We start from the raw sequence: 26,512 nt of genomic DNA, 5'->3' as shown, positions 1-26,512 counted from the left end.
CGAGTAGGTGAAGCCGTCCGCGTGGTGTCTCTGCTGCACGTCGCCGGGAGAACTGCGTGGGCGGAAAGGTCCGGCGGTTGGGCCAAGACTATGACGAAGACTTCTGGAAGGTTGACGGGGCCACTAGTAATTCTTAGGCTACTGTAGCAATCACCAACACGTTAGTCGTTGTCGTTGCACCGCACACGAGACCGCGTGCAGAGTGTTGCAGAGCGGCGTCCGGAGTGTCGGTGGCAGGCGTTGCAGTACCACCACGAGTGGCCCCGATCTGGCGCTGGACCGCTGGTCGTGATCGCGGTCGCAGGCACGTGACAGGGTCTTCGTGTCTGCAGCGGTGAAGGTCGAGCATGGACTGGCCGGAAGGCTGTGTAAAGACGTGTCTGCTTGGGATATCCTTGGTCCGAAGGGCACCGAATGAGAAAGAGGTCGTGGCAATACCCGCGGCGGATGTTGCTGCTTCCTTCGTCCACTCACCACGCCGTCTCGTGGGAACACAATCACTCACACAACAAGTCGCGATGCTCCACGTATCTTGGAGCAGGCCGGCTGTCTGCGTAGCGACGCTTACCTGCTGTCGGCGCCGCGGTCGCATCAAATTCACTCAATATGCAAGCTAATGTACATCAAATCCAGTCGGAGACAGTCATCACAGCAATCGCAGATGCGCCTGTCATCACGATTGGTCGCCCATCTGCGGCTTTCACTCTACTGGCGCTCCACCTGGTTGACGCTGGAGAAGACCCGACCACCACAAAGGCAATGCTAGGCAACTGAGTCAACCCCGCCGCGCTTCAGCAAGTATTCTGTGCATACAGTAGAGCGAACAAAGCCGTGTAGAGTTGAGCTGTGCTGGCACAGGCTGGGTGTGCTTGCGGGCGTCTGGAGCTGGTTGCGATAGGCCAGACTGAAACGCCCGAGCGACGCCAGTTCCGTCTTTGCCAATCACTGCACCACAGCTGTGATGATCACATTACCATGCGACTCTTGAAGAAGCCGTCAATCCTTCCAAGCTTGGGAGCCGAGTCATGGGGACAGTGGATCACCGCGGGGATTCTCTGGCCAACAGGATGTTCATTGCGGGCGTGGTTGCGAGGCAGCTTATTCTATGGTGATAGTCCTTACCGTGTGACATGATTCACCGTCTAGATGCAAGATTCTCATGTGAGCCGCTTCTATAGCAACGTGCGACAGGCTACAGCTTGCGTTGCGGAGTCGAAGCACTACCATTTGGGCAGCTCTGCAGCAGTGCAGCTCTCTATGGAGCCGCAGCTCGCGACTCGGTCCACAGTCAACGTCAAGTGTAACATCTGTTGAGTCGGCTCCAACCTCCTGCGTGGGATGAATCTTGAGGCCATCACATCGTGCCTGCATTGAACAAAATGTGGAGCGATAGCGCAAAGATTTGCAAGAAACAACCCGAAACTCATGCAGGGTACGCTGTCATTCAAAACTGTATGCGTGCCTGACAAGATCCTCACGCCGCCTTACCCGAGGACGCGTTGTCGCGCGGCACGTCCAACATCACGTCGACCACATTGGGCTTGTTGCAAGAAGGCGACGTGCCATGCTTGCTATGTGAGGTCGACATGATGCTGCTATTGATCATCGCAGTCTGTCCAGGCTTGAGCGAAGGGACTTCTGAGGATCTTCCAGTGAGGTCGACCAACGATTGCTTTTTGTTCTGGGCGCCTGGATCCCGCTGTTCGGGCAAACATGCGTCAGCTATGCTCAAACAGCATGTTGCAATGCCTCAGCATCTTCATACGCACGTGGCAGGCCACCTTGACTCACCCATGCCACAGTTGCAGCGGCATCTCCTACGTTGACCGCCTCCCAGTCGACTATGAGTGCTCCTCTGCCTTCATGGCAGTGCCCACAGATGTGTAGCATTGGCCTAGTGCGCGGTAGCATTCTCCGTAAGGTTGAGCAACCTCCTGCAGTCCAATGCTGACTAGCATCCAACAATCCGGCCGCAGGCGTGTGGGTTACGAGAATATCTAGGCCCGATGGTATACTGTCCCAGATGGCACCAGCATCTTCGCCCGAGTACTGGAAGGCCCAATTCTGCTTTCCACGATCAGGCGAATACGGCGATCCGAAGACACGGAGGGAGACTCCTTTCTCAGGCAAGTGTATCACAGCTTCGGCATGTTGCAGGTATGTAATGTCAGGATTAGCAACCAGAAGCTGCCTGCATGCTTCCACATCTTCAGATACGACGGACCATCCGTCCTCGTGCTTCAGCGTGTAACCTGGATCTAAAGATAGATCGTGGTTGCCGGCGATCACGATCTTGACCGAGAAGTCTGCCTTCGATATCCAATCTACAGCCTTCTTGACTTCTTGGAGGCTTCCTTGATTTGTGAAGTCGCCAGCATGAATCAAAACGTCTCCTTTGGGCAGAGTGTAGCCCTCGCCGGGGCGCCGATTATGCTGTCAACAAGTCAGTCGCGAGCAGTCAATGCCATCTGCGCGAGACTCACCGTATCCGACACACATACGATGCGAACTTTTGTGAAACCCATATCGGTCTGGTATTGCAACAGCGACGTGACTTCGTTTGTGGCACTCACTCTCAGTCGATGACTCAATCGTTTTCAGCCACTACCCCAGCCGCTGTGCTGTTGGTTGGCAACTCTCTCCATATTTGCTAGGGCTTGTCGCAGGAGGAGCTCAAATGTGAACGTTTCTCGTGCTCAAGGGCATTGATGGGTTTATGAACGAGTGGTTCCAGGTTCCTTGACAGGAGCACTCGACCCGCCTGCGACTTCCTTTCTCAGACCAGGCGAGAACGGCTGCACCGTGCATAAGCTTCACTTCACCTTGCGCAGGCACGTGGCAGGGCATCCAGCGGAGTCAAGGTGCACAATGTGACAATGTCGCTCCTCAACACGCGCTTGGCGCCATGTCATCAACACAACCGGATTGCGAGACACCCTTATTTGAACATAGCGTGATGTTCTGTAGGCCACAGTGGTGAAGTCGAAGCACCCCTGCCCAGCCGTTTGGTAGACCATGTCCTTCGCAGAACTCAGTCAACGGCGCGGGGCAACGATGGCGCAGACGACGTTGATTTTGCTCAGGGGTCATATCGCACCTTCTCGTTACAACTTTCACACTATCGGCATACTCTGAAGCTCACCACCGCTCCAGCCTCAAGGAGAACTCTCGTCACCGACCTGGAATCGAAAGAGACTTGGGATCACTCCCTGGCATTCACCTTCTCTCCAGGCCCAATGGTAGCACGCAAGAGACCTGCTCCCAGAGGCCCAGGAAAAGTGACTTGGACGCGGTCGATGAGACTTGCGATCTTGCTGATACACACCGAGCACAAGTTTTCCAGACATTACAGGGCCGCTGTGTTCAATCGCATTTTTGCAGAAGAATTGGCGGCATGCGGCCTGCTGGAAGGCGCTTCTGCCAATATTGTCGCTGTGCAATGGCACGAGCGCACAAAGACCAATCCTGACTGGATCGACATCTGTCGTCCAGGTGCAGGCGCGGCCGATGCGCCTGCGAGGGACGCCATGCGGCAGCGGATACAGCAAGCGATGGCTAGCGACAACGGCACAAATGGCGCCATGTCCGGTGGCCGTGTTGGCGAGAACCTCACTGTCAAGAGAGCAACATCCATACCGGCAACCCCGCGAGCACGAAGAGACGATACCGGGCGTGAGGCTGCAGCCACATCAAGAAGCCAAAAATGAATCGCCTTCAGATCCCTTCATGTCCGTGAATTTAGAAGACCGCACCCCAAACACACGAAGCCTTGGTGCATATCCCAGCAGATCGTTCCACGAAGCACTGTCGCGAGCAGCATACGCAATCCCAGCTACGCCGCCGTCAATGAGAGAGCAGGTCGCTACTTTCGCGCGTCGACAGAAGCGATCATTCGACAATGGTGTCGATGATGCCGACGATTATAGCCCAAGCCCGAAGCGCAGAGCATCGGAACGACCCAAAGCGGTTGTTGTGGTCCCACGCACACCGGTTGCAAACAGACCGCGGCAGCCCAATGCGTCCACCAGAACACCAGCGTCAAAATCTCCGAGGGTCCCTACACTTCTCAACAACGGCAAGGTCGTCAATTTGACAAAGTGGCAAGCAGAAAAGCGCACGACGCGTTCCGAGCCCGTGGACAAATATCGAGCGCATCCCCCGATGAAGGGTTTGCTCTTCAGGTAAGCTTATCGGCGAGGCTCAATATACCCATTGTACTAACCTGTGTAGGGTCTGGGAAGAGGACCCAGCCTGTGATCGTGACAGCAGGCAGGGACATACCGCCAGGAAGTACTGGCGGAAGAACGCTGTACCCAACGATCCACCTTCAGCACTTGATCCGACAGATGTGCTCAATCATATGGACCGCGAGATGGTAGACAGTCCATTCATCTCCACGTGCAGTCGAGTACGTCATAGCGAGATTGTGAACGAATCTTGGCTGACATAGCTGTAGCTCGTGTGGACCGTTCAGTTGATGCCGAAGTATCTCACGGTCGGGAAGACCTCATGTCGAGTGTCCATCATCAACGCCGCAGCGCTCGACAGGCGTTCTGTCTTCCACGCTCGCCCATACAGTATCATGATGACCTAGTCAAGATGGCGGCATTCACGAACGGCGCTTGGCGGTATCATGGCACTCATGAATTCCTCATCTTCAAACAGGCAAGACATGGCCCCATGCAAACCCAAGGCTTCACTAATATGATCTATAGATTCCAGCAGATGCTATTGTGCACGTCTTCCGGGCTCAAGACCTTGTCAAAGTTGCTGCCGATGTCGATTCCATTGGGCGTGCACTACAGTCCGAGATTCTTCGGGTGCCGCATCAGAACTTGGCACGCACAAAGATCCCTACCATGAGAAAGAACAAGGTAGCACTGGGAGAAGAGATCACCGAGGGCGTTGCTGAACTTTGCACATTCCTCGGTCTCGACGCTCATTCGACTGTGGATCATTTGTCGCACATCGTGAGGTAAGCAGGCTAGACCTAAGCCATGTGAAGATGCCTGATACTGACATTACTTTCAGTGATGTTGTAGACGGCTGGGTTCTGTCTATAGAGCACCGTGAAGGTGATGACTGGTATCGACTCGCTACCATCTTCGCCAGACGCCTATGCAAACACAGTCCGCAGCCAGTATCTTTCAAGGAGCGGGAGGCAGCAAAGTTCGCGTTCCTGAACGGTGTTGCCTGGGGATGTGGCGACCCGAACGCGGCCCATACACCAAATCTGATGGCGCAGAAGCAGAGAAAAGCGACTGCAGCTGGCCTGAGATCGCCTGCTCAAATTTGCGCCGACGCCCTCGATGCTGCGAAGCTGTCAATTCTAGCCTATGAGAAGGGGCAGAACGCACGGCTGGACCAGCATCATCACCGGCGACTACTGCACAACGCATCCGCCAGCCGTGCTATTGACGTTGGAGCTCATGACCAGATCAGCATCAATATTGACGTCGATGGATCTGTCGATAGTGACTCGGATGAAGGAGATAAGGTGGCTGACGACAGCGAGGAGGAAATTATCTTCACTGACCACCAACTTGGTTTGGAGTGACCATTGAAGCTGTGACAGAACAAAATTGGGTTGTTTTGAGGACATGGCGTACGGTGGCAAAGGCGCTGGAAGGAATTCTTTTGGACCATATACCAGGCCTGGTCCGGCCAATGATAATATCGCATAGACTAGTAGTACCATCCCTACTGACAGGCTTAGCGCCTCAGGCGCTCAAAATGCTAGGGTTACAAAGACCAACGCCGTGTTCATGCTTGATTCTGATCATACTCCCAAGCGATCTAATCGTATCTCGGGCCGTCGTCGTGTGCTGCGGGTGTCTGTCGTGCCCGTTAGCTATGGCCTTTCGACTCGTCGAATGACTATTCTTACCTCTGCTGAGTACGGAACCGGTGTTTCTGGAAAGCCACCCGGTGTGTTGTATGAAGCTGGTGTCTGATACTGACCACCTGCACCCCTGTACGCACCGGGGGTCGGCTGATCACCATAGTTGCCAGGGGTTGGAGCAGAATTGAAGCCTGGTGTTGGTGCTTCCATTCCACCCGAGTATGCCGGTGTCTTGGATCCAGACACGTATGCTGGTGTTCTGCCGCCGCCGCCATTGGGGTTCCAGGTCGATTGCTACGAAAGTTAGCACACCAAAAATCTCCTCGTCGTTACGAGTGACCACTTACATTGCCACCTGCGCCTCCCCACACACTTCCACCGCCATAGCTAGTGGCTCCACCATAGCTTGTCTGGCCGCCGTATGCTGTAGCACCGCCGAAGCCTCCGCCACCATATGCAGTCTGGCCGCCACCAGCGTAAGCAGGCGTGCGTGCACCACTGTCCTGCTTCCAGGTCGGTGTCCTACCACCACCCATAGCGTACGCTGGTGTGCGAGCAGAGCTGGCCCCAGGTGGGCCGCCGAATCCTCTGCCTGGTGTCTGGCCACCCATCATAGGTGTGCGGCCAGGTGGGCCACCTCCGCGTCCAGAGCCGAATGATCGCGCATCAGAGTTGATGGTCTGGCCGGTTTGTGCGTCGACGACCACGAGCTTGTCCTTGGCTATCGTGACCTTTTTGTTCTTCGCGTGGAGCTCGATGATGGCCATGTCGTCGGTGGTGTCCTTGACTATGCCGATCATGCCCTTCGTGGTGCCGGCACGGATCTTGATTGTCTTACCAATCAGCCTATCCCTACCCTTTTGTTGTGGTGGTGGCATGGGCACGGCTCCAGCATTGGGGCCGCGTAGAGCGGTGTTCATCTTGGTCAAATCTGGTCCAACACGACCGCCCTTAGCGGCCGCGATTTCCACATTGCCGCATCGCGCAACCCAGACACCAGCATTGTCTCTTGACTCCCTGCTCTGCGCGAAGACGTAGCTTCGGTGGACGTGCTGCACAGAACCCGACTTACTCTCTCCGCCATACTCACGCACCGTGTCGCCAACCTTGATCTCATTACCAGCACGGTCTGCTGCAGGACCTTGATCTCTCCGACGCTCAATCTTGTTCGAGATACTTGACGGGAGTACGGTCCGGATGCTGCCAAACTGGTCCATGACCCGTAGACTCTCGCGGTCGACCTTGATGATGCATCCAACAGTTGAAGCGTCTAGCTGTACCAGGTCGAAGAGGTCGTACTTGCTGGCGCCGACTACGCCACCGCTGTCCGTCGCTTCTCGCAAGTCCTTGGCGAAGACAGTAATCTCTGTCTGGTCGCTGTCTTTCAGTATGGTTATGCGATCGTCCTTGGTTCTGACCACCATGCCCACTTCATCCTGCCACTTGCTGCCTCCAATCACCTTGACATGGTCACCCTCTCGAAACAGTTTACGGAGGTCTCGGATGGGTGCTTCCACGGTCTGTCCCCGAAGTTGTCCTTCGCCGATGCGTATCCTGACCACTTCACCGTAGACTTCCACAGCACGACCAGTAAGACCTTTTTGCTCGCCCTTGTAGATTTGGACTTTGTCACCCGGGAGATAGTCGGCACCAGCGCTCGTTTTCAGCGTGGCGGCCAAAGCTGCGAGGTCGAGGTTCTCAGTGCCATCGTCGTTTCCAGCGGCAAACTTGGTGACTTCCTCGAGAGTCGGGTTGACATTGGTCGTCTCCAGGGTACCGATCTTGAAGGGCTCGATCAAGAAACCGTCCACGTACTCTTTACCCTGGTAGTTCCAGGCGTTGTGCATCAGACTCTGGGTACTCTTGCTGAGGTATCTGGTGTGCCTCTTCCTGGCCTCGACCTCGCTGAAAAGGCGAGCTGATGGGCGTTGCCCGACTGCACGCTGAACTCGCTTGCGCTTCATGCCACCCTGACCATCTGACTCCATGACAGGTGCATTTGCATCTTCTGTCAGACCGTAATCGAGACGGGGCACGAGTTTGAGATAGACTTCCGTACCATTCGGCTCAATTGCATCGACCTGTGCAAGATCTCCTGCGTACAGGCCGCGCTTTGGCCTCACGTACATGCCCGGCTCGAGGCGCTTTTGTTTTCTGGTCCTCAGGAGATCAGGCATCTCTTCGACAGGGATCATCTGCGGCTTCGTGCCGAAGAAGATGTGCGTGATGCCTTCAAGAGACGAGATGATGTCGTCCTGGCGCATAGCTTCCACATAAAGACTGCCACTCATAGGTCCACTTCGTTCGAAGGCAGAGTAGATCTGCACAGGCTCGCGGCTCTTAGAGCGCTCGACGATCCGGTGCTGGATGGAGAAGACAATCTCACGTTCCTTGCCAGGTCGGCATTTCAGCCGCCAGATGCGTGGGTCATTGACACTGGGCAGTAGCAGTCGTTGTGGAACAATGGCAGCTCCAGCACCTGCACCTCGCGCCTGGCGACCGTATCTCTCCTTGAGTCTAGCCGCCGTCTCTTCCACATCCATAGCCTCCTGTGCCTCTCGTTGCCGATCAAGCTCGCGATGCATGCGGTCGTCACGGTCAGCCCCGGGAGGAAGCTCTTGCAGGTCATCTGGGTGCATCTCTTCGCCAGGTAGGTCGTCCTCTTCTTCCGGCTCCTCTTCGTCGTCCTCATCTACTTCAGCCTCCACATCGATGAACTGATTGCGCTTTGATGTCTTTCTGCGCTTGCGCGAGACCTGGTCCTCCTCATCATCCTCATCCTCTTCCTCTTCTTCCTCGTCCTGGTTATCCTCGTCTTCTTCAGCATCGCCATTGTCGTTTCCATTGTCAATACCATCGTCTTCGTCTTCCGCTGCACCATTTATGCCGTCTCCATCTTCCTCCCTTAGCTCATCATCGCCGTCTGTTTCCGCTCGCGATCTGGCAGCTGGCGCTTGGTCGTCGTCATCGTCCTCTCCTTCGACCTCAACTCGCGGTTTTGCGTCGCCCTCATCGTCACTACCGACCTCGGGCTGCGGGTTGAAGTCATCCTCCTCGTCGTCTTCAAAGTTGTGGTCGAGGATGTTGGCCATGATGGGGGATGGGTATCGGCGTGTCGCTAAAGTGCCAAAGGGAGAAGCTGCGCACAGGTGGTTGAGAGTGAGTTTGGCGGTCCAGCGAAGTGTTGATGTAAGATTATGGAAGAATGGACAAGAGAAGTCGATGTTGAAGGCTGGAATGCGAACATCGACTTTCATGGATGCGGAATGCGGCTTGGGTGACTAATTAGCGCGACAGCTCGTGACTTTCTTTTGCTGCACCCATTCATTCACAAACAAAGCCGGAGCAAAAATGATCGCCACTTCTGGTAGTCCACTACTCAATGAAGATTGACAGCTGTGCTGACAGCTTCTTGGCTATAATCATATCTCGTTCTACAGTACAGGATATGGCTACAGATATCGCCCTCGCATCTCCGCCATAACATCGTCCTCCTGTAAACCGTGTTGGCTGCAAAAGGACAGCTGCCGACGCCTTTCAGGTGCAGGCACAACCTGGCTATGTCACCTCACCGACTCAGTCCTCCTCTTTATAGCTGACAGCACTCTTTGCGCTTCGCCGACCACCCTTGCGAGAGCCTTCGGTCTTGATCTGGGGCGCGACAGGTATCTCCGGGACGTCGTCCAACTCTACGTCATCAGGTCCTTCGCTGGAGCTCGGAGTTGGTACTGCTTGAGGCTCCCTCTTGACCTTGACTCTCTTTTTGGGAGCGCCATCCTCAGCCTTTTGAGCCTCTTTGACTTCCGCAGCGGCAGCCTTCACAGCAGCCTTCTCGGCGTCAGCTTTGGCCTTCTTTTTCATGGCAGCCTTGGCCTTTTTGGTGGCTGGCGTGGCCTCAACGTCGGAGTCCTCATGCTCGCTCGCCGGCTGGTCTTTGACGGCCTTCTTAGCTTGCGCATCAGCGTAGAGTTTCGCAGCCTCTGCCTTCTTCTCCTCTAAAGACTTGCCCGCCGGGGCTTCTTTCTTCTTGACCTCTCGCTTCTTTGGTCGCAGCCATTCTTCCATTCCGGGCGGCCAGTAGACTCGACCCTCAGGACCTCCCATTCCTACCTCATCATCAGGAATCAGCTCGGGCTCGGGCTCGTCTGCGATCTTTTTCTTCTTGTTCATCGCAGCCAATGCCGCCTTGTTATCATCATTCCTCACGTAGGGTAGAATGTCGTTGAACGTATCGAAGCCAGGAAGCTTGAAGATCCGCATGAGCTCGAACACGGCTTGCTCCTTGTCTTTAGCCTCAATCATGATGTCCATATCTTGAGCAGATGGCGGAAGAGTGGCTACTCGAGGGTTATGTTTCCTTCTTTGACGTCCTGTTATTGCTGCAGGTGTTGGTTCTGAGTAATGCATCTTTTGCTTAATACCCTTCCTGTCCCATGTTGCTTTGATTCGAGGGTAGAGATCGATTATGTCCTTAGTACCTTCACGAATCTTGTCCGCATCGAACATTATATTGTGATGATGGTAATCTGCTCAGTGTCAGTGATGAAAACGAGCACAGCGGTTTAATACGTACCGAGTACCATCGGAATATTCAGTTCTTCGCAGATCGGCAACAGATCGTGAACAGTCCAGCTCACATCGTCGTTCTCTAGCACTAGTCGATTCTTCACACTTTGCGACAGATTTGCGTAGTTTTCTCGAAATCGTTCAATTACGCCCTCTTTGCCGTCGAAGACACCTCCCATGTGTAAGATCATCACGGCGTCCTTGTCCTGTTGCTCGGGTAGCTTGAGTAGAGACAGCAGCTCATCGTGATATTCCAGATCGCGAATCGCATTGTCAATTACGGGTTGCCTGGGACTGCCCAGTTGAGTGAATTGTCCAGGGTGTGTAGTCACGCGATGGCCCAACTCTGCAATGACTTTGCCAGCTTCTGCAAGTGCCTCGCTCGCAAAGGGAGCTAATTTGTAGCCGTACTCGGGATGACTTGCGAAGGGGAACATCTCCGATGAAAGCCGAAAGAATTTGATGTTGTATCGATCATTCCAACGCACCATCTTGATGATGTCTTTGACATTGGTTAGGCAGAGTTCCTCAACATATCGCTGGCCACGCTCAATGCCTGGAGGCTGATCTCGATCTGGACGATTCTTCGTAGCGTGTTCTGGCTGCGATGGGTCTTTCAAGGGATGTCGATGCTCTAATATGGACTGTATGCGACACGTTCGAGAGCTGAAAACAGGCGGATTGGACTGCCGCAGATATGTGTTCAAGCAAGCATATCCGAGGCGTCCTTTCCAAGGTAGCGGCAAGTAGTCGCTATTGACAGGCGGCGGTCTTGTCAATGCTTCTTTGACCTCTTCTTCGTCCGCCTCTTCGTCTTCGTCGGCCTCGGGATCAGCAGCCTCATCATCGGCGTTCGTCTTTGCTTTCTTTGGAGCAGGCTTTTCCGCGACTGACGCCTCGCCATCATCTTCAGCCTTGACGGGTTTCTTTCCTCTTCCCTTCTTGCCCGGTGCTTCAGCTTCAATATTGGCCGAACCCTCTGTTTCCACAACTGCTTTCTTCCCTCGGCCCTTCTTCTTAGGTGCCTCTGCAACAGCAGGTGCATCACTAAGAGGACAGGCTGTCGTTGTTCCGTTACCTAGCTTGATGGGACCTGGCACGATGTCCTCATTCACGTCGCTGTCGGGTGAGGCGCGTGTAGCGTTCGGCGCGTCAATGATGTCCGCGTTCTGGTCAGGGTTGGTGGCAACGGTCGCTGTAGCAATATTCCGGGCAGACGACCTGCGCTTGGGTAGAGGTGGCACAATGCCATTTACAGTGGCATTGTCATCGACTGCAGCAGATCTCTTCCGCTTAGGAGCCATGGCAGAGGGGCTGGCTGTCGCGGTATGGAACAGTCGCGTCGTGTGAAGCCTGAATCCAAGGCCCCTGCGCGTGGTATTTCCAAGATGCGGGAGACGAACCAAAGACAACATACAGACAAAGAGTAGAGAATGGAAAGGAGACAGCAGCACGAGAATAGCACGAAACACTTACCTTGACAGACCACGTCCGTTGAGGCAGATCATCGATGATTGGCACTGAAGTGATCGAGCACACGGCAAGATCGATATTATGATGTCACTAACCAGATCAGATTGCGTTCAATGTTTTCATCTCACAGTCCCAAGTCCCCATGCACAAACTCCAAGAGCGACCTTAGCTTCCATGCGAGTCTGAGCAGCTGCGAGCAGCGGTGCCTGCTGCGCCACTTCTTACACCAGGCATCAACACGGTTGGCAAAGCAGCAGGTCAGAATGTGTTCAGCTCACCCTGTTACTTCAACGCCTATGCTCTGCTACCACAGAAATGAGCGTCACAAACTTCGAGACGCTGCCGAACGAGCTGGTCAAGCTCATTGCAACCAGGTCGGATGCTACAACAACTCTCAATCTTGCTAGAACATGCCGTCGATTTCGAGCAGCCTGTCTCGACGACTTGATATTCAGAGAGATATTGAGCAACGCGCAGACTGACCTTTGGCACAACTCGAGCTTGGATCTCGTAGCCATCTCAGAGCGCTGCTCTACGGACGCACATCTTTGGGCTCGGTATGCCGTAGCAGATCAGAGAGCTCTTGCTGCACTTCAAGGAGAGTACTTGGGATCCAAAGACTTTATCTCATGGCTGCCCGAGCTGTTGGTCGTGAAGCATCCGATAATGTACGAAAAGTGGTGCATCGATCGCTCGAGTGACACCGACATTGACTCCGACGAGAGACAGATGTTCTGCATTGTGATGGGTGGGTCTTTGCGAGCAGCAGACACTTGATCTCGCAGTGTTCGTATACTGATATCACCCAGCTCAACTTGCTCAGGAATCATTCGACAACAGATCAGCACGGGACATGAGAGAGTTCCTCGACAAGACCTTCGACTGCCCGGTTGTTGAGACTTCTGCAGGATATTTGCGGACTATGTACAACGTAATATTGGTCGTGCAGCGCTTGCTCACCACCAGAAGCTCATTATACAATCATGCGGCAAGAGTGGTGAGTGTTGAAAGGTGGAAAGCATTGTGTGTTGGAGAAATGCCCGCGCCTCGATCCCTGCACAGCACTGGCCGCCACAAACTTCTTTGGCATAGCTAATGTGCTTTTTGATAGACAGCTATAAGCTTACCAGGGCCTTTGAAACTTGCGCTTCGACCTCTTGGCCGTGACTACCAGCTGCCGCTGCCCCTTTCTGGTTCAAAGTTGAGCACTAAAGACTGGCAGAAGTGGTATGTGAGGCACAGTTCGGCCCGTGCGAAGTCCTCGGACATTCCGGAGGGCCAGTGGACAGGCTACTATACCTATGGTGGTTCTTTCATGAAGGACCAGTTGGATGCACCAATGGTGGAGATACAATTCGTGCGCCGTCGAGTCGACTCCGTCGTGCTTCAAAGTTGTGCAGACCCCGAAGCAGAAGTGCTGGACACGATTATGGCAGAAAACTGCCGCGATGGTGTTGCATCGTTCAAGATTGAGGCCGCCATCCAGCTCTTGGAAAGTCGATGAGTGTTCCGTGGACGCAAAGGCTACTATGACAGCAACATCGTGGACGGTCTTGGTATCATACGGGAGTGGCGGCTAGAAATTACTCCATTTGGTCTCATAGGATACTGGGGAGACATTGATATGCAGGACGGATTCCCACAGAAAGGCGCTGTATGGCTGTGGAAGCGGTGAGGGACTGCAGCATATTGAGAGCTCCTCAAGCTTCGTCCGATCACGATTATGCTCTCCCTCGCATCTTGACTCGATGGTCCCGAAGCTTCATCTGTACGATGCTCCTATTAGTCAAGACACATAACGTCCGATGTTGCCTTGCAGCGTGATTCGAGATCTATTGCTCGAGCGCAAATCTGGTCTTTGAAATGCCGATTGCGATGCACTGCAATGCAACCAGTCCGATGGCGGTTCCAAGCTCATGCTCCTCATTCAATTCGTCATTCATGCTCATCAAGTCGTCGTCGGTTCATCTCAATTGTAGTTCCTCGTCTGGGCTAAAGCATCGGCTTCTCGCGCAGCCACATTGTCGCGTGCTGTAGCAGCTAGCGTTGTCGCTTGTGTTTGTGATCGTTGGGCGTCTAATTGTTTGCCAAGTTTGCCTTTGCCTCGTGAGGCTTGCACACGTTCCTGTTGACTGGTCAGTATGTTGACCATTGAAAGTCCGACTTGCCATAGTCATGGCTTCTAAGACTGCGTTTGGATCGTGTGTACCTCTGCCGCCCTTGCTGCTGCTGCGCCGGGAGCCTCTGCGCCGTTTGGCGTGCTGGTGCTGTTTCCCAGTGTTCGTCCTTGTGAGCTGATCTTGTGCGGCGCAGCAGCGCTGGCGCTCTTTGCTGGAGCTGTGGCAGTTGTAGGCTGCGCACCTAATGTTCGGCCTTCGCCCTGAAAGTTCTCGTCCGATGCGCCCTTGCCGCAGCAGTTGCCCATTGTTTGCGTTATTGGTTGGTAGATCGTGGAGTAATGTCTGTGATACATGACTAAGTGAAGATCAACAACATTGTGGAAGTAGAGGTCCCTCCCGCGCCGAGCCTCACTACGCCGCACGCGGAGGGAGGAGGGAGCACGCGTGTCGGCCACGGATGTTCTATGGCGGGGCAGCCGCAGCCACGGTCAAGCCTCCAGGGTCTCCGGCTGGCATGCCGCATGAGGCTCGGCTAGGGAGCAATCGCGAGTCAGTCTTTGCCCGTTACCGCAATCCAATCCAATGCAATGCAAACAGCGCAATCGTCGCCTCGTCTCGTCGCCTTCATCAGCTGCTCATGAGCCGATGCGCATGTGTCGACCCGGGCAAACACAGTCGACGCAGGCTACCGACACGCTGCCGACACAAAGCGCGACCGGATCAAGTTTAACGCATCATTCTCAAACTCGTGCAACACCTTGATGGTTTCTCGCGCTCTGAGGTCATGACAGCCCTCCATCATGGTGGAAACATCATGCTCGCGACACACTGTCTTCTCTCACATATCGAGGACCCTGTTTTTGCCCTGTGCATTGCAAGAACCGTGCGCACACTCCCAAGTCTCGTCGAGTCTCGCCGTCAGCACGCTCCCAGTGCAGGTGTCGCGTGCTCTGAGTTGCTCGCGAAGTGCCACAAGTGCTCGCTGAGGCAACCAAGCACGACAACGTCCTCGCGCTCATACACCGAGGCTCGCTGGTAAGGGAAGCAGACTGCGTGTACGTGTGAAACCGGCTCACATCCATATCAGGCTTCGTTGTACTCGCTCCAGCAGCGCCAAGGCTCGCCATGACCAGATTCGAGGAGAGCGCTCTGCGCAACAGTGCCTCCGACCAGCAGTCGAGCTCCTCGACCTTACCGTATTGGCACCCTTCCAGCCAATTCTCCTCCCTGATTGACCCGCAGCATGATGCGAGCATTCCTCACACGGCCAGTGAGAACGGGCATCCGGGCAGCTTCCCGGCGTACACCGACGAGCAATCGTCAGTACCTCTGCAAACCAGCATGGACTTTGAGCTGTCCCGTCAGATGGGCTACTCTCAGTTCAACGACTTCGCGCCTGCCGTTGCGCAGCCATTGTCACAGGCTGACCTCAGCAGTCCCGATCCTTCGGTATCTGGTATGTCGAATTACAGCCAAGGTCTGAGCATCAAAACGCCTGGCAGTACCAGATCCATGCGCAGGCCAGGTCTCGCTGGCGCCCCGGCTCTGACAAATGGGCACTACTGCTGTCAATGGTCCGTGAATGGCGTTACTTGCAGACACAAGTTCATGGATGCCAAGGCCCTCAACGATCACATCAGAGCACAGCATGTTCGTGGAGCCGGGACGTTCATGTGTCACTGGTCGGGCTGCGACAAGGGCAGCTTTCCCACCGCGAACAAGCTGGTAAGGCACGTTCACAGTCACACTGGTTACAAGCCGTTCCCGTGCTCGTGCTGTCCTCAGGCATTTGTGACGAAGGATCAACTCGACAAGCATCTCACCACACACACGGGAGCGAAGGACTTCGTCTGCACCTGGCCAGGTTGCGGGCGTTCGTTTGCCGTCAAGCATGCCCTAGATGGTCACGTCAACAGCGTTCACCTCAAAGCCAAGAAACATATATGCCCATGTTGCGCACAGGCCTTCGATGATTCCTCAAACCTCTCAAAACATAAGAAGCAAGTACACAACACTGATACTGGCATCAAGTGCCCGGCAAGGCATACCCACGGCTGTATGTATGTGGACAGCCGGAAAGACAAGATGAAGGAGCACTGCGAACGCAAATGCCACGGACTTGAGACTGTGACCGACGCACACGCCTGGAACTTGTGGGTGCAGCAATTCAAGACGGCTTCGCGCAAGACGGACTCGCGCCGACAGTCTTTGCTGCGTTCCACTGCATCCACGCCATCATATATGCCTGCGCCATACCGAACGGGCTCGATCGAGTGCAGCAAACAGGGTTGCAACATTCCTGTGTGCCTGCCTTGCAACATCCTTTGCAACGATGTGCACTCCAGTCACCACGACGTACCGTGCCATGAGGCTGACTGCGACCCTCATGCGCCGTGTGATCCATGCGATCCTTGCGACGATCCTGAATGTGAAGAGGCGGCATGGCAGCCATGCACTACACAACCGTGCAACCTACCGCACTGTGGAAGTACAAGCGTCTCATCGACGCCGTCACTACCAGCAACGCCGCATATACCGCCTGATACATACTTCCAGTACGCAGGAGGCGATTTGGACGCCGAGCATCCATTTCAGATGGGTCAACGACTTTCGGAATACATGTTCATGAATGCATGATTCAACGACCTGATAATTGCGCCGCCTATGCAACTGACGACTGGTGAACAATGCCTTCAAGACATGAGCTACTACCATCAAGGTTGACTGGTATAACATGCGCGGTTGAGGAGAAGCTGTGGAATAGCGGCGAGGGCATTAGTAGCTTAGATACCCCATATAGCCTCACAAGCTGCCACAGTGTTCTCCATCACAAGGCGGAATTACTGCACCTACGTCCCTGCAAGTTTCCCGATGATTAAGAGAATTACCCAACGGTCGTCCGTCGAACAGCATCAGCATCAATGGTGGAGCTGCAAATTCGAAGCTTTCCACATTACCGCACTGCGCGTCAGATCGCAGTGGATGAGCTCATAGACATCTCTGGTCTCGTGCTGATCTGCAGGTACCATTATTCGGACAACTGCTTGCGACTGTTTCATTTTCAAACAATTTCTTTAGCTTTTGGAAAACAGATCGCAGTCTACTCAAGACCTTCTACGACAAATCATATACAAACAATCATCACCATGCCTCGCCAAGTCGCCCCTCCTCCAAGCGGCGAGTTCAACATCAAGCTCGTCAAGCCGTTCTCTGGTCAGAATAAAACTTCTCGATGGTGGAAATATATGCTGATATTCCTTGCAGGTCCTGCTACTCACAGTGTCGAAGTGACTGGCGAACCAAACCGTCCGGCCGTTGTGAGGGTCTCCCGATATGACGGCGACAACAAGAGCTCAGAGAAGTCGGGTGATGTGCCAAAGTAAGGACAAACCGAACAGTACGGCGCATGCCATTTGGAGCTAGGCTGATACACGTCCAGGGACGATGTCAACGAGCTGATGAACCTGGTTAACCAGCTCCGTGGCTTCCCATCGCACCCATCCAAGGATGTTTATGGTTTCGATACCAAGCTTGAATTGAACACTTTCGAGATCCAATGGGTAAATGGCCGACATCCGCATGATTCTCAAGTTCATGTATGCTGACCGATGGTCCTTTTAGGCAAACGAGGATGACGACGCAGCCGCTGGCGATGTTGCGCAGGAGACCAAGGACGGCTTCAAGAGGATCGCGGACAGCATCGATGCGCTTGGTCGCACTTTCGCTAAGCAGGACTCTGCAGTATGAGTATTGAATACCGTGTAGAGGGCCCATACACAAATGATGCCAGAATGAGATGGCCGTCGTAGATAGACGTCCGCTCAATGAAAAGCTTGTATGATCTTACCAGACTGTCGCCTGCTCTCAGTCGTTGTAATGTCGTTGCCTGAACGCGATATGCTCCAGTTGTTCTTCAGTCGTCCAACGCCGGCTTGGTTTTGCCATGACGGCTCCCTTTTGCGTCTGAACGTGATCGATGGAAGTGTTGATATATCGGCTGCAGTGCTGTATTGGTTGCGGCAGGAGTGTGTCTTCATATGCTTGTTGCACAACAGTCAACTTCGGCCAGAGGCGGCATTCAGCTTCATGCGAGCCAGCTTGCCAGGGAGAGCTCCCACAATCTCGAGCTCCAGGCGAATGTCAGGCGCACTGTGCGTCATAGGGCGCAGAGCTGCCTGTTGACATACATGTACATGTTCCAAACCTGCAATACTCACATAAGTTGTTCAATCAACCTCAGCGCTGCCTAAGTCGTCAGTCAAAATTCTTCGAATAATCACAGCCCGCTGCAACTGCAAACCAAGCCCGCTGTACCGCACTCACAGAAAAAACCCTACCAACAAGATGCCTCTCGTCGTGCCAGGTCTCCAGTCCAATGACGGCGGCAAGACCGAGGAGTGGATGAACAAGCTGGTCGGCAAGAAGATTGGGGAGACCTCCAACGAGACTGTAGGATGTTGATGTTCCCACGCTCTTGCAGCACTGTTCTAACGCAAAGCAGACATTCGCAAAGACCGACCTGCCTCAGCAGCACAGAGTCCTGAAGGGAGATAGCATGATGACAATGGAGTGGGTGTCGTGATCCGACCTCTGCGCTGCTTTTTACTGATGCTCTTGTCTAGCCACAACCCAGACCGCCTCAACATCCACACCGACGACGATGGCACTGTGAAGAAGGTTACACATGGCTGAAGGATGTCCGCTTGCCATGCGACACTGCTTAGCTAGGCGAAGATACCCAGCATCAATGAAGTCCGCTTCCACTTGATGATAGCCAGCTCGTGGTCGCTGTATCTTGGTGCTCTTGACATCCAACGCGACCGACATGTACTCGTGTTGCAAGTCCTCCCTTCGCAGTTGCTGTGTCGAGCCAGTGAAAAGCACTGCCGTTGGTGTGATCGGTGATATCGCGATGCTTGCGTGAGCCTGAGAGTCTCTCACCCGGGACGTTGCATTGCGAGCACGGAACATCTGGACGAGAGCGAAGATGCAGAAGGCTTGGATGTCTCACAAGTCCGGCGAAAGTCTGTAGCCTTGAGCGATTCGCTCTTGTCACGTGAGTTCGTGGCGCGTCCGCGACGCGTCGAACTCCCTCTGCTTCCGTCTCGCCGAACACTTCTTCTGCTGCAACACAACATCGTCTTATCATCGATATGGACTGGACAGGCGGCGTTCGTCGTCGATTCATGCCGAAGGGGAAGCACAATGCTGTCTTACAAAAACAGAAGGCACACTTTGCCGAGGTCCAGGCACAACAGCAGCAACCGTTCGAAACACCAGACCTTCTACGCGATGCTATTGCTTCGAGATCTCATCAGCCTCTCATGTCTTCTTCTCATCACCTGACAAGTCAACAGCACATAGATCAACACTCTGAACGATCGAAGTCTCACCACAAGAGACGACACTCTGGAGGGGAGGCTTCATCCAGCAAGCGGCATCGTGCTTCGAACAGGCCCCGCGAGCAGCCGTCAGCACCTCGTTCATCAGGTAGGTACGAAATCGACAACGTCAGCACCAAGCATGGTAAGGCAATGCCAGCAAATCCTAATCGACCAACGACAATGACTGACGAAGAACGACTTCTGCTCGCTAATCGTGAACGTCTGCTTGCCCGGAGTGACTGGCTAGGACTTTCAGCAGCCAGACCGCTGCGGATGAAGTTTCCTGCAGCAAGTGACAAGGAGAACGTTGGGAAACGACGCAAGGTTCACAAGTCCAAGAATCACAAGGCCAAGCCAGCTCGTCAGCGATCGCACACACCATTGTTCAGGCAGGAGCTCCGGCCTAGGGGTGCCACGCTGAGCAATGATGGGCAAGATGCCGATATGAACATCAAGATCGGCACAGATGCATTTGCTACTCAGACACAGACCTCGCGACGCTCGCATACCCCAGCCAACACCAGCATGCGACAGCCATCAACAGAATTCGGCCCCATCTCTGAGGAACCCATGTTGCTGGGCGTTGACGGTGATGGATTCGACTTGAAGACCGACCAGAGTTGGCCATTGCAGAATGTACACGGAGCCGATACAATACCACACGCCGAATTCGAAGGTCCCAGCTACGATTTTGAAGCGCCAACAGTTTCCATGGCACCTACTTTCCAGCTTTCGCAGGACAGTGAGCCGATGTCGACGGTGGCTAGTCACGATCACTTGCAGAGGTACCACACCACTGCAGAGAGCAGCCATCAAGTGCCTGCCAATATAGGACATCAATTCGACGGGGGCGATGCTACTGAGGAGAATGAAGATGTTCTTAACGACGGACTGTTGCACGCATTCAACACTCGCGCAGCGGGGACGATTGCAGAGCAGAATGGGTCAGAAGATGACGATGACGAGACCTTCCGCACCCTCATGAAGGCTGATGCGACATTGTCCGGCAAGTCTTCCATGGCTGCTGTGGCATCTTCGAGTCTTCGAGCTTCCGTGCAGGCGGCGCCTTTCGCTACATATCCTCAACAGCAGGAGCAACGACTCCCGCTGGGCTACTCATTCGTCCACCAGCATGATATTTTGGTGCCGCGGAATGACTCGGTGGTTGCACAACGGGCAGAGACTACTATGTCAGAGCAGTTCGGGCCAACAGAGACTGCCACCTCCATCGCTTTCGGCTCACCGTCAAATTCACTTCGACAGTTGTACCGCACAACCAGCCGACCAACAGAGGTAACGCAGATGCCGCCTGAGGCTCCCAACGAAGACGATGAAGAAGCTCTATGGCGGAGCATATATTTGAGAAGTCAAAGCAGCGATAGTGGTACGTCAGATCTGGCAGAAACGGTCCAGAAGACCTGGGTCGCTCAATCCGATGATGCTATCGAGCCCGCAAATTACAGCTCATCTTCCAAGGCCAAGACAGAGAAAGTCCTGTCAGACAAAGCCACTTTTGGCGGCTCGATACTAGCGGATCGGCAAGGCTCTGGTCATGACTCTCAGCTCGACAAAGATGCTGAGAGCAGGTCTTCGCAGCACCAATCCAACACCTCTATGGTCGGGCATGCCACAACAGTGGCTGCCGAGCCTGACGATATCGACAATGACGAAGAGGAAGATCACCAAGCTCCACGATCTTTCACCACTGGTAACATCCATGCTTCGTCAACGATGTCCTCAGACTATCACAAGCGCTTCCTCAAACACAAAAGATCGAAGTCAACTCGTTCGGCCTTTGCAAAACCACCTCGCTTCGAGCCGGCGAAAGTCAAGGGCAGACCACGGCAGGAGGCTTCGACGTACGTGTGATGGGCGCTAGCCATCTCTGCTGATTTGGGGTGAATGAAAGCAAAATAACGCCAGCATTTGTTCTTGAGCTGCGGAATGAGGCATGTACTGGAAACCTTCAGATCGCTAACGAAAGTGCACATCGCTGGCGCCTCATACTCAATGGCGCTTTACTACAGCCATCCGGCCCTACTGTGCCACTTTTGGCGGCGGTACGTTCAAGTTTATGTGAATCGTCTTCGCTTGCACGTACTCCTTCAATCCTTCGATGCCCGACTCTCTACCATATCCGGATTCTAAAACATGAGGTGGTCAGTACTTGGTATCGAGCTGGGGTGAGCTGTACAGTCGCAGCAGAGCTAACAGCATCGCTCAGCAACGCCCTATAGGGGTCTGCTGTCGTGCGCGTCGTCGTGTGTATGACACGACCGAGCAGCTTCGAAACACTGCTAGCTCCACCACAACTGTATGTGCTCCGTAGGATTGACTCACGCTTGAAGCCTCCAAATGGGGTCTGAGCATTGGTTGCAAAAGCAGAGTTGATGCCAACAGTCCCTGCCTCGATCTGAGTCGCCACGCGGAGGGCACGCGCAATGTCAGAGGTATAGATCGTTGATCCAAGGCCGTAGGTTGTATCATTTGCGAGAGCGATCGCTTCCTCCTCATCCTTGAACGTCCGCAACGAGATGGCGGGTCCGAAGATCTCATCAGTGTAGACCTGTGGCGTCGTGTAAGTATCCTCATCCAAGTGACCGAAAGGCCTAGAATATGCTTGCTGACTTACCTTACTCTTCAGATCCGGATTCAAGAAAATCGTGGGCCTTACGAAGGTGCCCTTGTCACCCTTCCTCTCGCCACCGACTAGGACTTGGACACCTTCCTCCCTGGCACCAGTCATGAAGCTCATGACCCTCTCGAATTGCTTCTTGTCCGCCAAAGGTCCGAATGCCGTATCCTCCAGATTCGGATCTCCCATCTTCTCATCGGCCTTCTCGAAAGCCGTCTTGATAGCTTCGATGAACTTTGGTGCAATACCTTCCTGGACCAGCACCCTGCTGGCGGCAAAGCAGATCTGTCCCGAATTTCGTAAGAAAGACGTGGAGCTGTGCTCTACTGCGTTCTCGAGATTCGCATCGTCGAAAATAAGAGCCGGTGACTTGCCTCCAAGCTCAAGCGATACGTGTTTGAGGTTGGACTTGCTCGCCGCCTCCATGACTTTCCGACCTGCTACCGCGGAGCCCGTGAACGCAATCTTCGCAATGTCCATATGGTATGCTAGGAGAGATCCTACAGGTCCAGCACCCGTCAAAACATTGATCACACCTGGAGGAAAGCCAGCTTCGTTGATCAAGTCGCCGTACGCCGTGAGAGCAAGAGGCGATTTCTCACTCGACTTGAGAATAAACGTATTCCCCGTGGCCATAGCCGGCGCCATCTTCCACGCTGCCAACACATGCGATCCCTAAAGCAACACCACATCAGTACATCACCTCACCACCATATCCATCACATCTCAAAACTCGACTTACATTCCACGCACAAATCCCCGCACATACTCCCAACGGCTCATACTGCACAATCTTATACGTGCCATCCTCATCCGGCGGGAAACTCTCCCCAGCAACCTTACCCGCATACCCAGCATAGTACTTCCACAGCGCGATCGGACCCAGGAGAAACTTCTTCGCAACACTGATGGGCTGGCCCATTGCAGCGGATTCAAGGCGGGCGAGCTTGTCGATGTTGGACTCAAGGAGAGAGGCGAATTTGAGCATGATGTCGGCGCGTTTTGCGCCGGAAGTGGAGCGCCATGAGGGGAAGGCAGCTTTTGCGGCGACGACGGCGGCGTCGACGTCCTAGAGATTGGGGCATGGTATCAGTTGGAGTTGAACAGGGCCTGGAGAGTGGGTGGTTGCTGAGTAGACTGCCGTGAACAAGCCACATGAGGGATGCCGGGTGCTATTGATGCTTACCTTTTCCGAGGCTACTTGGACTTTGTCTGTGACAACGGAGTCGTCGAATGGGGAGACTATAGTCAAGGTCTCACCACTTGAGGATGGTACATACTAATGAGCGTCAGTGTCTTCCACGAAAGTACTGAATGTTTCTCCAAAAGTATTGTTAAGCTTACCTTCCCATTGATGAAAAGGTTCGTCTGAATCTCGCCAAGAGAAGACATGATCGATGGGTTAGTCTTTTGTGCTGCAATACGTAACACTTTCCAATGGTCTTGAAGATCAGAAGGAGTAAAGATAAATGCGAAGTTGTTGTTCAATGTCTTTGTGTCTACCGTGGGTATATGGATGGGAAGTGCTGCCCCGCACGAGCAACGTGCCGCCGCGGATGGAGCTGTGACGATGCCGTGCTGCTGCGAAAGGATCCTCTCAAGCTCAAGAGTGCCTTACTTGCCTCACTGAGCTGGTTCCCAGATCCTCGCATCGCCAGAGCTGACGAACAGATGTCCTAAGCGAGCGCGTGGGCGTGAAGAACGACATTTGCTGCGCTGCAGTCCAAGAACATGTCTGCTCTGGATGCTTCCATGTTTCGATGTCTTTCACACTTTCGCGCAGTCCGTATGCAAACCTACTCCCCATAGCGTCTGCTCTTCGTCTAGCCCGAAGTGCTGCTCGAGCACTCATTCGAGCGCCGTCGACCTTTAATGACCAATGAGTCTTCTTGCCTCCTCTTTGCGCTGTGACATTCTGCTTGCATCTGGTGTACAAGAGATCAAATGGTCTTGTCGTCTTCGTGTCTCTTCTTGATCGCTTGCAGCCTGACCGGTCTTCGCTCCCTCCAAATCCTCACGCAGCAGTCCACTAGTGCTAGACGTCCACTACGGTCCTCGCCACATCGTTGACTTGGCATGCGTATCTTCATGATCAGGCAGTGGCTCATCTAATATGGGTTGCTTGCTGGCAGCGGCAGACGCTTGTGATTTCGCCAAGCTCCAGACTCAAGCCTTGTTCAGAGCTTCAGTCTTCTCAATCCGATCGACAATGAGCCTGTGAAACTCTTTCCTGATTTCGAAAGGTCCCACATGGCCCATGCCTTCGTGGAAGGACTTCGTCACACCACTCGCTTCGCCGCCCAAGCCTTCAAGCAACATCTTGCCATGAACGAAGTCAATCATATGATCACCCGTACCATGGAATACCAAAATCCGGTTCCTGCCAACAGCATCGCCCATCTGCTTGAGCTGCTTATCTGACTTGTGATGGAAGCCAGCGGCATAGAGCTGGCACAGGAAGCCTCTTGGCGTGAAGACGCCAGGCGAGAGGCGCTTGTCGATCTCTTGCGCTGCAAAGCGGTCTCCGTTCGATGGGAAGGGCTCGACAACGTGTTCCGTCTCGTCAGCCTTTGCCAGCCATTCAGCAGAGTAGCAGTCTGCTTTGACTTTGGCAATTTGGTCATCTAGCGATTTCGGCACCATCAAGTTGATCCGGTTGCGAATATTCTCCATGAATGGGAGGGTCCGCACGATGCGCGGCGCCGTCGAGATGAGGTTTAGACTGCATATACGCTCTGGAATCTGCATCGCGAGTTCTTGCGATATCATGCCGCCCATACTGATACCCACCACATGGCATCTTCGTTCATCTTTCCAGCCAACGTGATCCAGAAGCTCAACTACATCCTTCGCCATTTCTGAAGTGGTGTATCGCAGGATAGGTTTGTCAGATTCACCCATCCCTCGATTATCAAAGACAAGACATGTATACTTATCAGCCTCACTGTGCCCAAAGTCTTTGGTCTGTCGTTGCCACGTCTTCATGAATCCACCCAGTCCCATGATCCAGACGATCTTCGTAGGTCCATGACCATGAAGTTCGTACGCCAATTTGAAAGGTCCACCGCGGCCAGCGGCGACATCAATCTTTCCTTTGCTGTCGGCTTTCAGTTTCCAGTGTACATGCGGGTATTCTGGATGCCGTTGGATCTCCTCCGCTGTCAGCGGCTTCGGTCCCATGCCGCCATGCGCTCGCTCGTGTGGCGCACGGTGCTCATCTTTGAGAAAGGGCAGGTAATTTTGGAGATGACTTTTGGCGGATCCAGCGAGGCCTGCATTTGCGTCTGCGTCCATTTTTGACATGGTATGGTAGTGAAGATTATGACGTGGTCGAGAAGTCCAAAGTCGCTAGAAGCAAACGGAAGTCGAATCGGGAAGTCTTTTTGTCTATCAGACCGATATCCTGTCGTCGCTCAAAACGCACGAAGAGTGTGTAGCAGAAGATGAAGTCTATGTGTGAGATGAAGTGAAATGTTGAGAGAAAGTGTTTTGATAGCGCCTGCCTGCATGTCTCACTCCCAGCTCCTCGGCTTGCACACCCACGTGGCCCACACCCTGCAGCTATCCCTGCTGAACATCACGCCTCTGCCATCATCCCGGCCTTTCACATGCTCGACAACTTTACCGTTGGAGCATATCATATGTAGCATTCGTCTATAGGCGGGATGTAATATGTCATGTGGCTAGTGTCTGCTTTCTACATGTGGTCTCAAGTTCCAAGGGTGCAGCAAAGCCAGAACACCGTCCTTCTTAGCATACCACACCACAGTCCGGAACAGGGACACTCGGGCAGACAACTGAGTCTTAAACTCCTCCACGACCACATTTCGGTTCTTCCTCGTCCAGATCATCTCCCAACATGGCCTCAGCCACCTCTCCGAGAACCCCGATCGTCTCCCTCTCCTCTCCGTCAAACAGGTTACTACCATGGACAGTTAAATCAAAGACGTGTCTCGCGATCTCCTTAGCAAGCACTAACTCCATAGCCGTCGAGTAATCGCCGTCAAGCAGCTTGACCGCACCACCCATGACTTTCTCGGCAGCGCGCAGGCACTCCTTCTTTAACTTCCAGTGTACGCGACCACGGAGTGTGATTCCGTCGATGAAGCGGATGTGGACATCGTGGAAGGAGGCGAAGCTGGGACCAGGTAGGGTCAGTGGGAAACAGTGAGGTAGGAGGAGAAGGTGAGTGGCGTACGCATTCAGAGCTGTTCTGCAGTAGTCCTTGGATATCGAGTCGATAGCTGTGTCGTCTACGCTCTCGCGACCTGGATCCTTCTCCACTTCTGGGTCCATTGTTGGTGCTTCCACGGAGGATGTTGTGCTCGGAGTCTTCGGGGATGCTGTTTGAAGTGAGTAGAAGCTCGAGATGTCGATCCCGAATGGTGAGTAGAAGTTGTCCGCGAGGGCCATCGAGCGGGTCGGGTCACGAGAGAGCTGTGTTTGCTACATATGATCCGCGCTGAGTAGCGAGAACCTCAAACTCTCCCAT

The 26,512-nt window shown here is 53.9% G+C and overlaps 12 protein-coding genes across 12 annotated transcripts; 6 read left to right on the top strand and 6 right to left on the bottom strand.

The window, feature by feature from the left end:
- Positions 1-1,474: 1,474 nt before the first annotated feature.
- Positions 1,475-2,525, bottom strand: CLAFUR5_00569 (putative rhamnogalacturonate lyase C; the record flags this gene model as incomplete). Its single annotated transcript, XM_047899717.1, has 3 exons — positions 1,475-1,699; positions 1,792-2,433; positions 2,484-2,525. The coding sequence occupies 3 exons, from the start codon at positions 2,523-2,525 to the stop codon at positions 1,475-1,477; spliced, it is 909 nt and encodes a 302-aa protein (XP_047756739.1).
- A 982-nt stretch (positions 2,526-3,507) lies between these two features.
- On the top strand, positions 3,508-5,557 carry CLAFUR5_00568 (uncharacterized protein; the record flags this gene model as incomplete). The annotated part of the gene is made up of 4 exons (XM_047899716.1): positions 3,508-4,181; positions 4,231-4,408; positions 4,716-4,975; positions 5,032-5,557. The coding sequence occupies 4 exons, from the start codon at positions 3,508-3,510 to the stop codon at positions 5,555-5,557; spliced, it is 1,638 nt and encodes a 545-aa protein (XP_047756740.1).
- Positions 5,558-5,796: 239 nt separating this feature from the next.
- CLAFUR5_00567 (Transcription elongation factor spt5) lies at positions 5,797-8,934 on the bottom strand (the record flags this gene model as incomplete). Its single annotated transcript, XM_047899715.1, has 3 exons — positions 5,797-5,835; positions 5,888-6,136; positions 6,190-8,934. 3 exons carry the CDS (start codon positions 8,932-8,934, stop codon positions 5,797-5,799), a joined length of 3,033 nt encoding a protein of 1,010 aa, XP_047756732.1.
- A 484-nt stretch (positions 8,935-9,418) lies between these two features.
- CLAFUR5_00566 (UV-damage endonuclease) lies at positions 9,419-11,823 on the bottom strand (the record flags this gene model as incomplete). Its single annotated transcript, XM_047899714.1, has 2 exons — positions 9,419-10,368; positions 10,416-11,823. The coding sequence occupies 2 exons, from the start codon at positions 11,821-11,823 to the stop codon at positions 9,419-9,421; spliced, it is 2,358 nt and encodes a 785-aa protein (XP_047756733.1).
- A 373-nt stretch (positions 11,824-12,196) lies between these two features.
- CLAFUR5_00565 (uncharacterized protein) lies at positions 12,197-13,385 on the top strand (the record flags this gene model as incomplete). The annotated part of the gene is made up of 3 exons (XM_047899713.1): positions 12,197-12,629; positions 12,691-12,878; positions 12,993-13,385. The coding sequence occupies 3 exons, from the start codon at positions 12,197-12,199 to the stop codon at positions 13,383-13,385; spliced, it is 1,014 nt and encodes a 337-aa protein (XP_047756730.1).
- Positions 13,386-13,850: 465 nt separating this feature from the next.
- On the bottom strand, positions 13,851-14,354 carry CLAFUR5_00564 (uncharacterized protein; the record flags this gene model as incomplete). The annotated part of the gene is made up of 2 exons (XM_047899712.1): positions 13,851-14,006; positions 14,091-14,354. 2 exons carry the CDS (start codon positions 14,352-14,354, stop codon positions 13,851-13,853), a joined length of 420 nt encoding a protein of 139 aa, XP_047756731.1.
- A 772-nt stretch (positions 14,355-15,126) lies between these two features.
- CLAFUR5_00563 (Zinc-responsive transcriptional regulator ZAP1) lies at positions 15,127-16,638 on the top strand (the record flags this gene model as incomplete). Its single annotated transcript, XM_047899711.1, has 1 exon — positions 15,127-16,638. The coding sequence occupies one exon, from the start codon at positions 15,127-15,129 to the stop codon at positions 16,636-16,638; it is 1,512 nt and encodes a 503-aa protein (XP_047756736.1).
- A 284-nt stretch (positions 16,639-16,922) lies between these two features.
- Positions 16,923-17,748, top strand: CLAFUR5_00562 (uncharacterized protein; the record flags this gene model as incomplete). Its single annotated transcript, XM_047899710.1, has 4 exons — positions 16,923-17,214; positions 17,266-17,380; positions 17,441-17,561; positions 17,623-17,748. The coding sequence occupies 4 exons, from the start codon at positions 16,923-16,925 to the stop codon at positions 17,746-17,748; spliced, it is 654 nt and encodes a 217-aa protein (XP_047756737.1).
- Positions 17,749-18,345: 597 nt separating this feature from the next.
- Positions 18,346-18,693, top strand: CLAFUR5_00561 (uncharacterized protein; the record flags this gene model as incomplete). The annotated part of the gene is made up of 3 exons (XM_047899709.1): positions 18,346-18,450; positions 18,503-18,570; positions 18,624-18,693. The coding sequence occupies 3 exons, from the start codon at positions 18,346-18,348 to the stop codon at positions 18,691-18,693; spliced, it is 243 nt and encodes an 80-aa protein (XP_047756734.1).
- Positions 18,694-19,565: 872 nt separating this feature from the next.
- CLAFUR5_20125 (uncharacterized protein) lies at positions 19,566-21,254 on the top strand (the record flags this gene model as incomplete). The annotated part of the gene is made up of 1 exon (XM_059462962.1): positions 19,566-21,254. The coding sequence occupies one exon, from the start codon at positions 19,566-19,568 to the stop codon at positions 21,252-21,254; it is 1,689 nt and encodes a 562-aa protein (XP_059318855.1).
- A 168-nt stretch (positions 21,255-21,422) lies between these two features.
- CLAFUR5_00560 (Aldehyde dehydrogenase) lies at positions 21,423-23,412 on the bottom strand (the record flags this gene model as incomplete). Its single annotated transcript, XM_047899708.1, has 6 exons — positions 21,423-21,529; positions 21,726-21,951; positions 22,018-22,695; positions 22,763-23,089; positions 23,207-23,299; positions 23,365-23,412. The coding sequence occupies 6 exons, from the start codon at positions 23,410-23,412 to the stop codon at positions 21,423-21,425; spliced, it is 1,479 nt and encodes a 492-aa protein (XP_047756735.1).
- A 774-nt stretch (positions 23,413-24,186) lies between these two features.
- CLAFUR5_00559 (Putative aminoacrylate hydrolase RutD) lies at positions 24,187-26,222 on the bottom strand (the record flags this gene model as incomplete). The annotated part of the gene is made up of 2 exons (XM_047899707.1): positions 24,187-25,238; positions 26,219-26,222. The coding sequence occupies 2 exons, from the start codon at positions 26,220-26,222 to the stop codon at positions 24,187-24,189; spliced, it is 1,056 nt and encodes a 351-aa protein (XP_047755701.1).
- Positions 26,223-26,512: the final 290 nt, after the last annotated feature.

Source organism: Fulvia fulva, chromosome 1 (assembly GCF_020509005.1).
Source record: "Fulvia fulva chromosome 1, complete sequence".
Lineage (NCBI taxonomy): Eukaryota > Fungi > Ascomycota > Dothideomycetes > Mycosphaerellales > Mycosphaerellaceae > Fulvia > Fulvia fulva.
The sequence above is the reverse complement of the archived record's forward strand: the minus strand, read 5'-3'. Positions and strand labels throughout refer to the sequence as shown.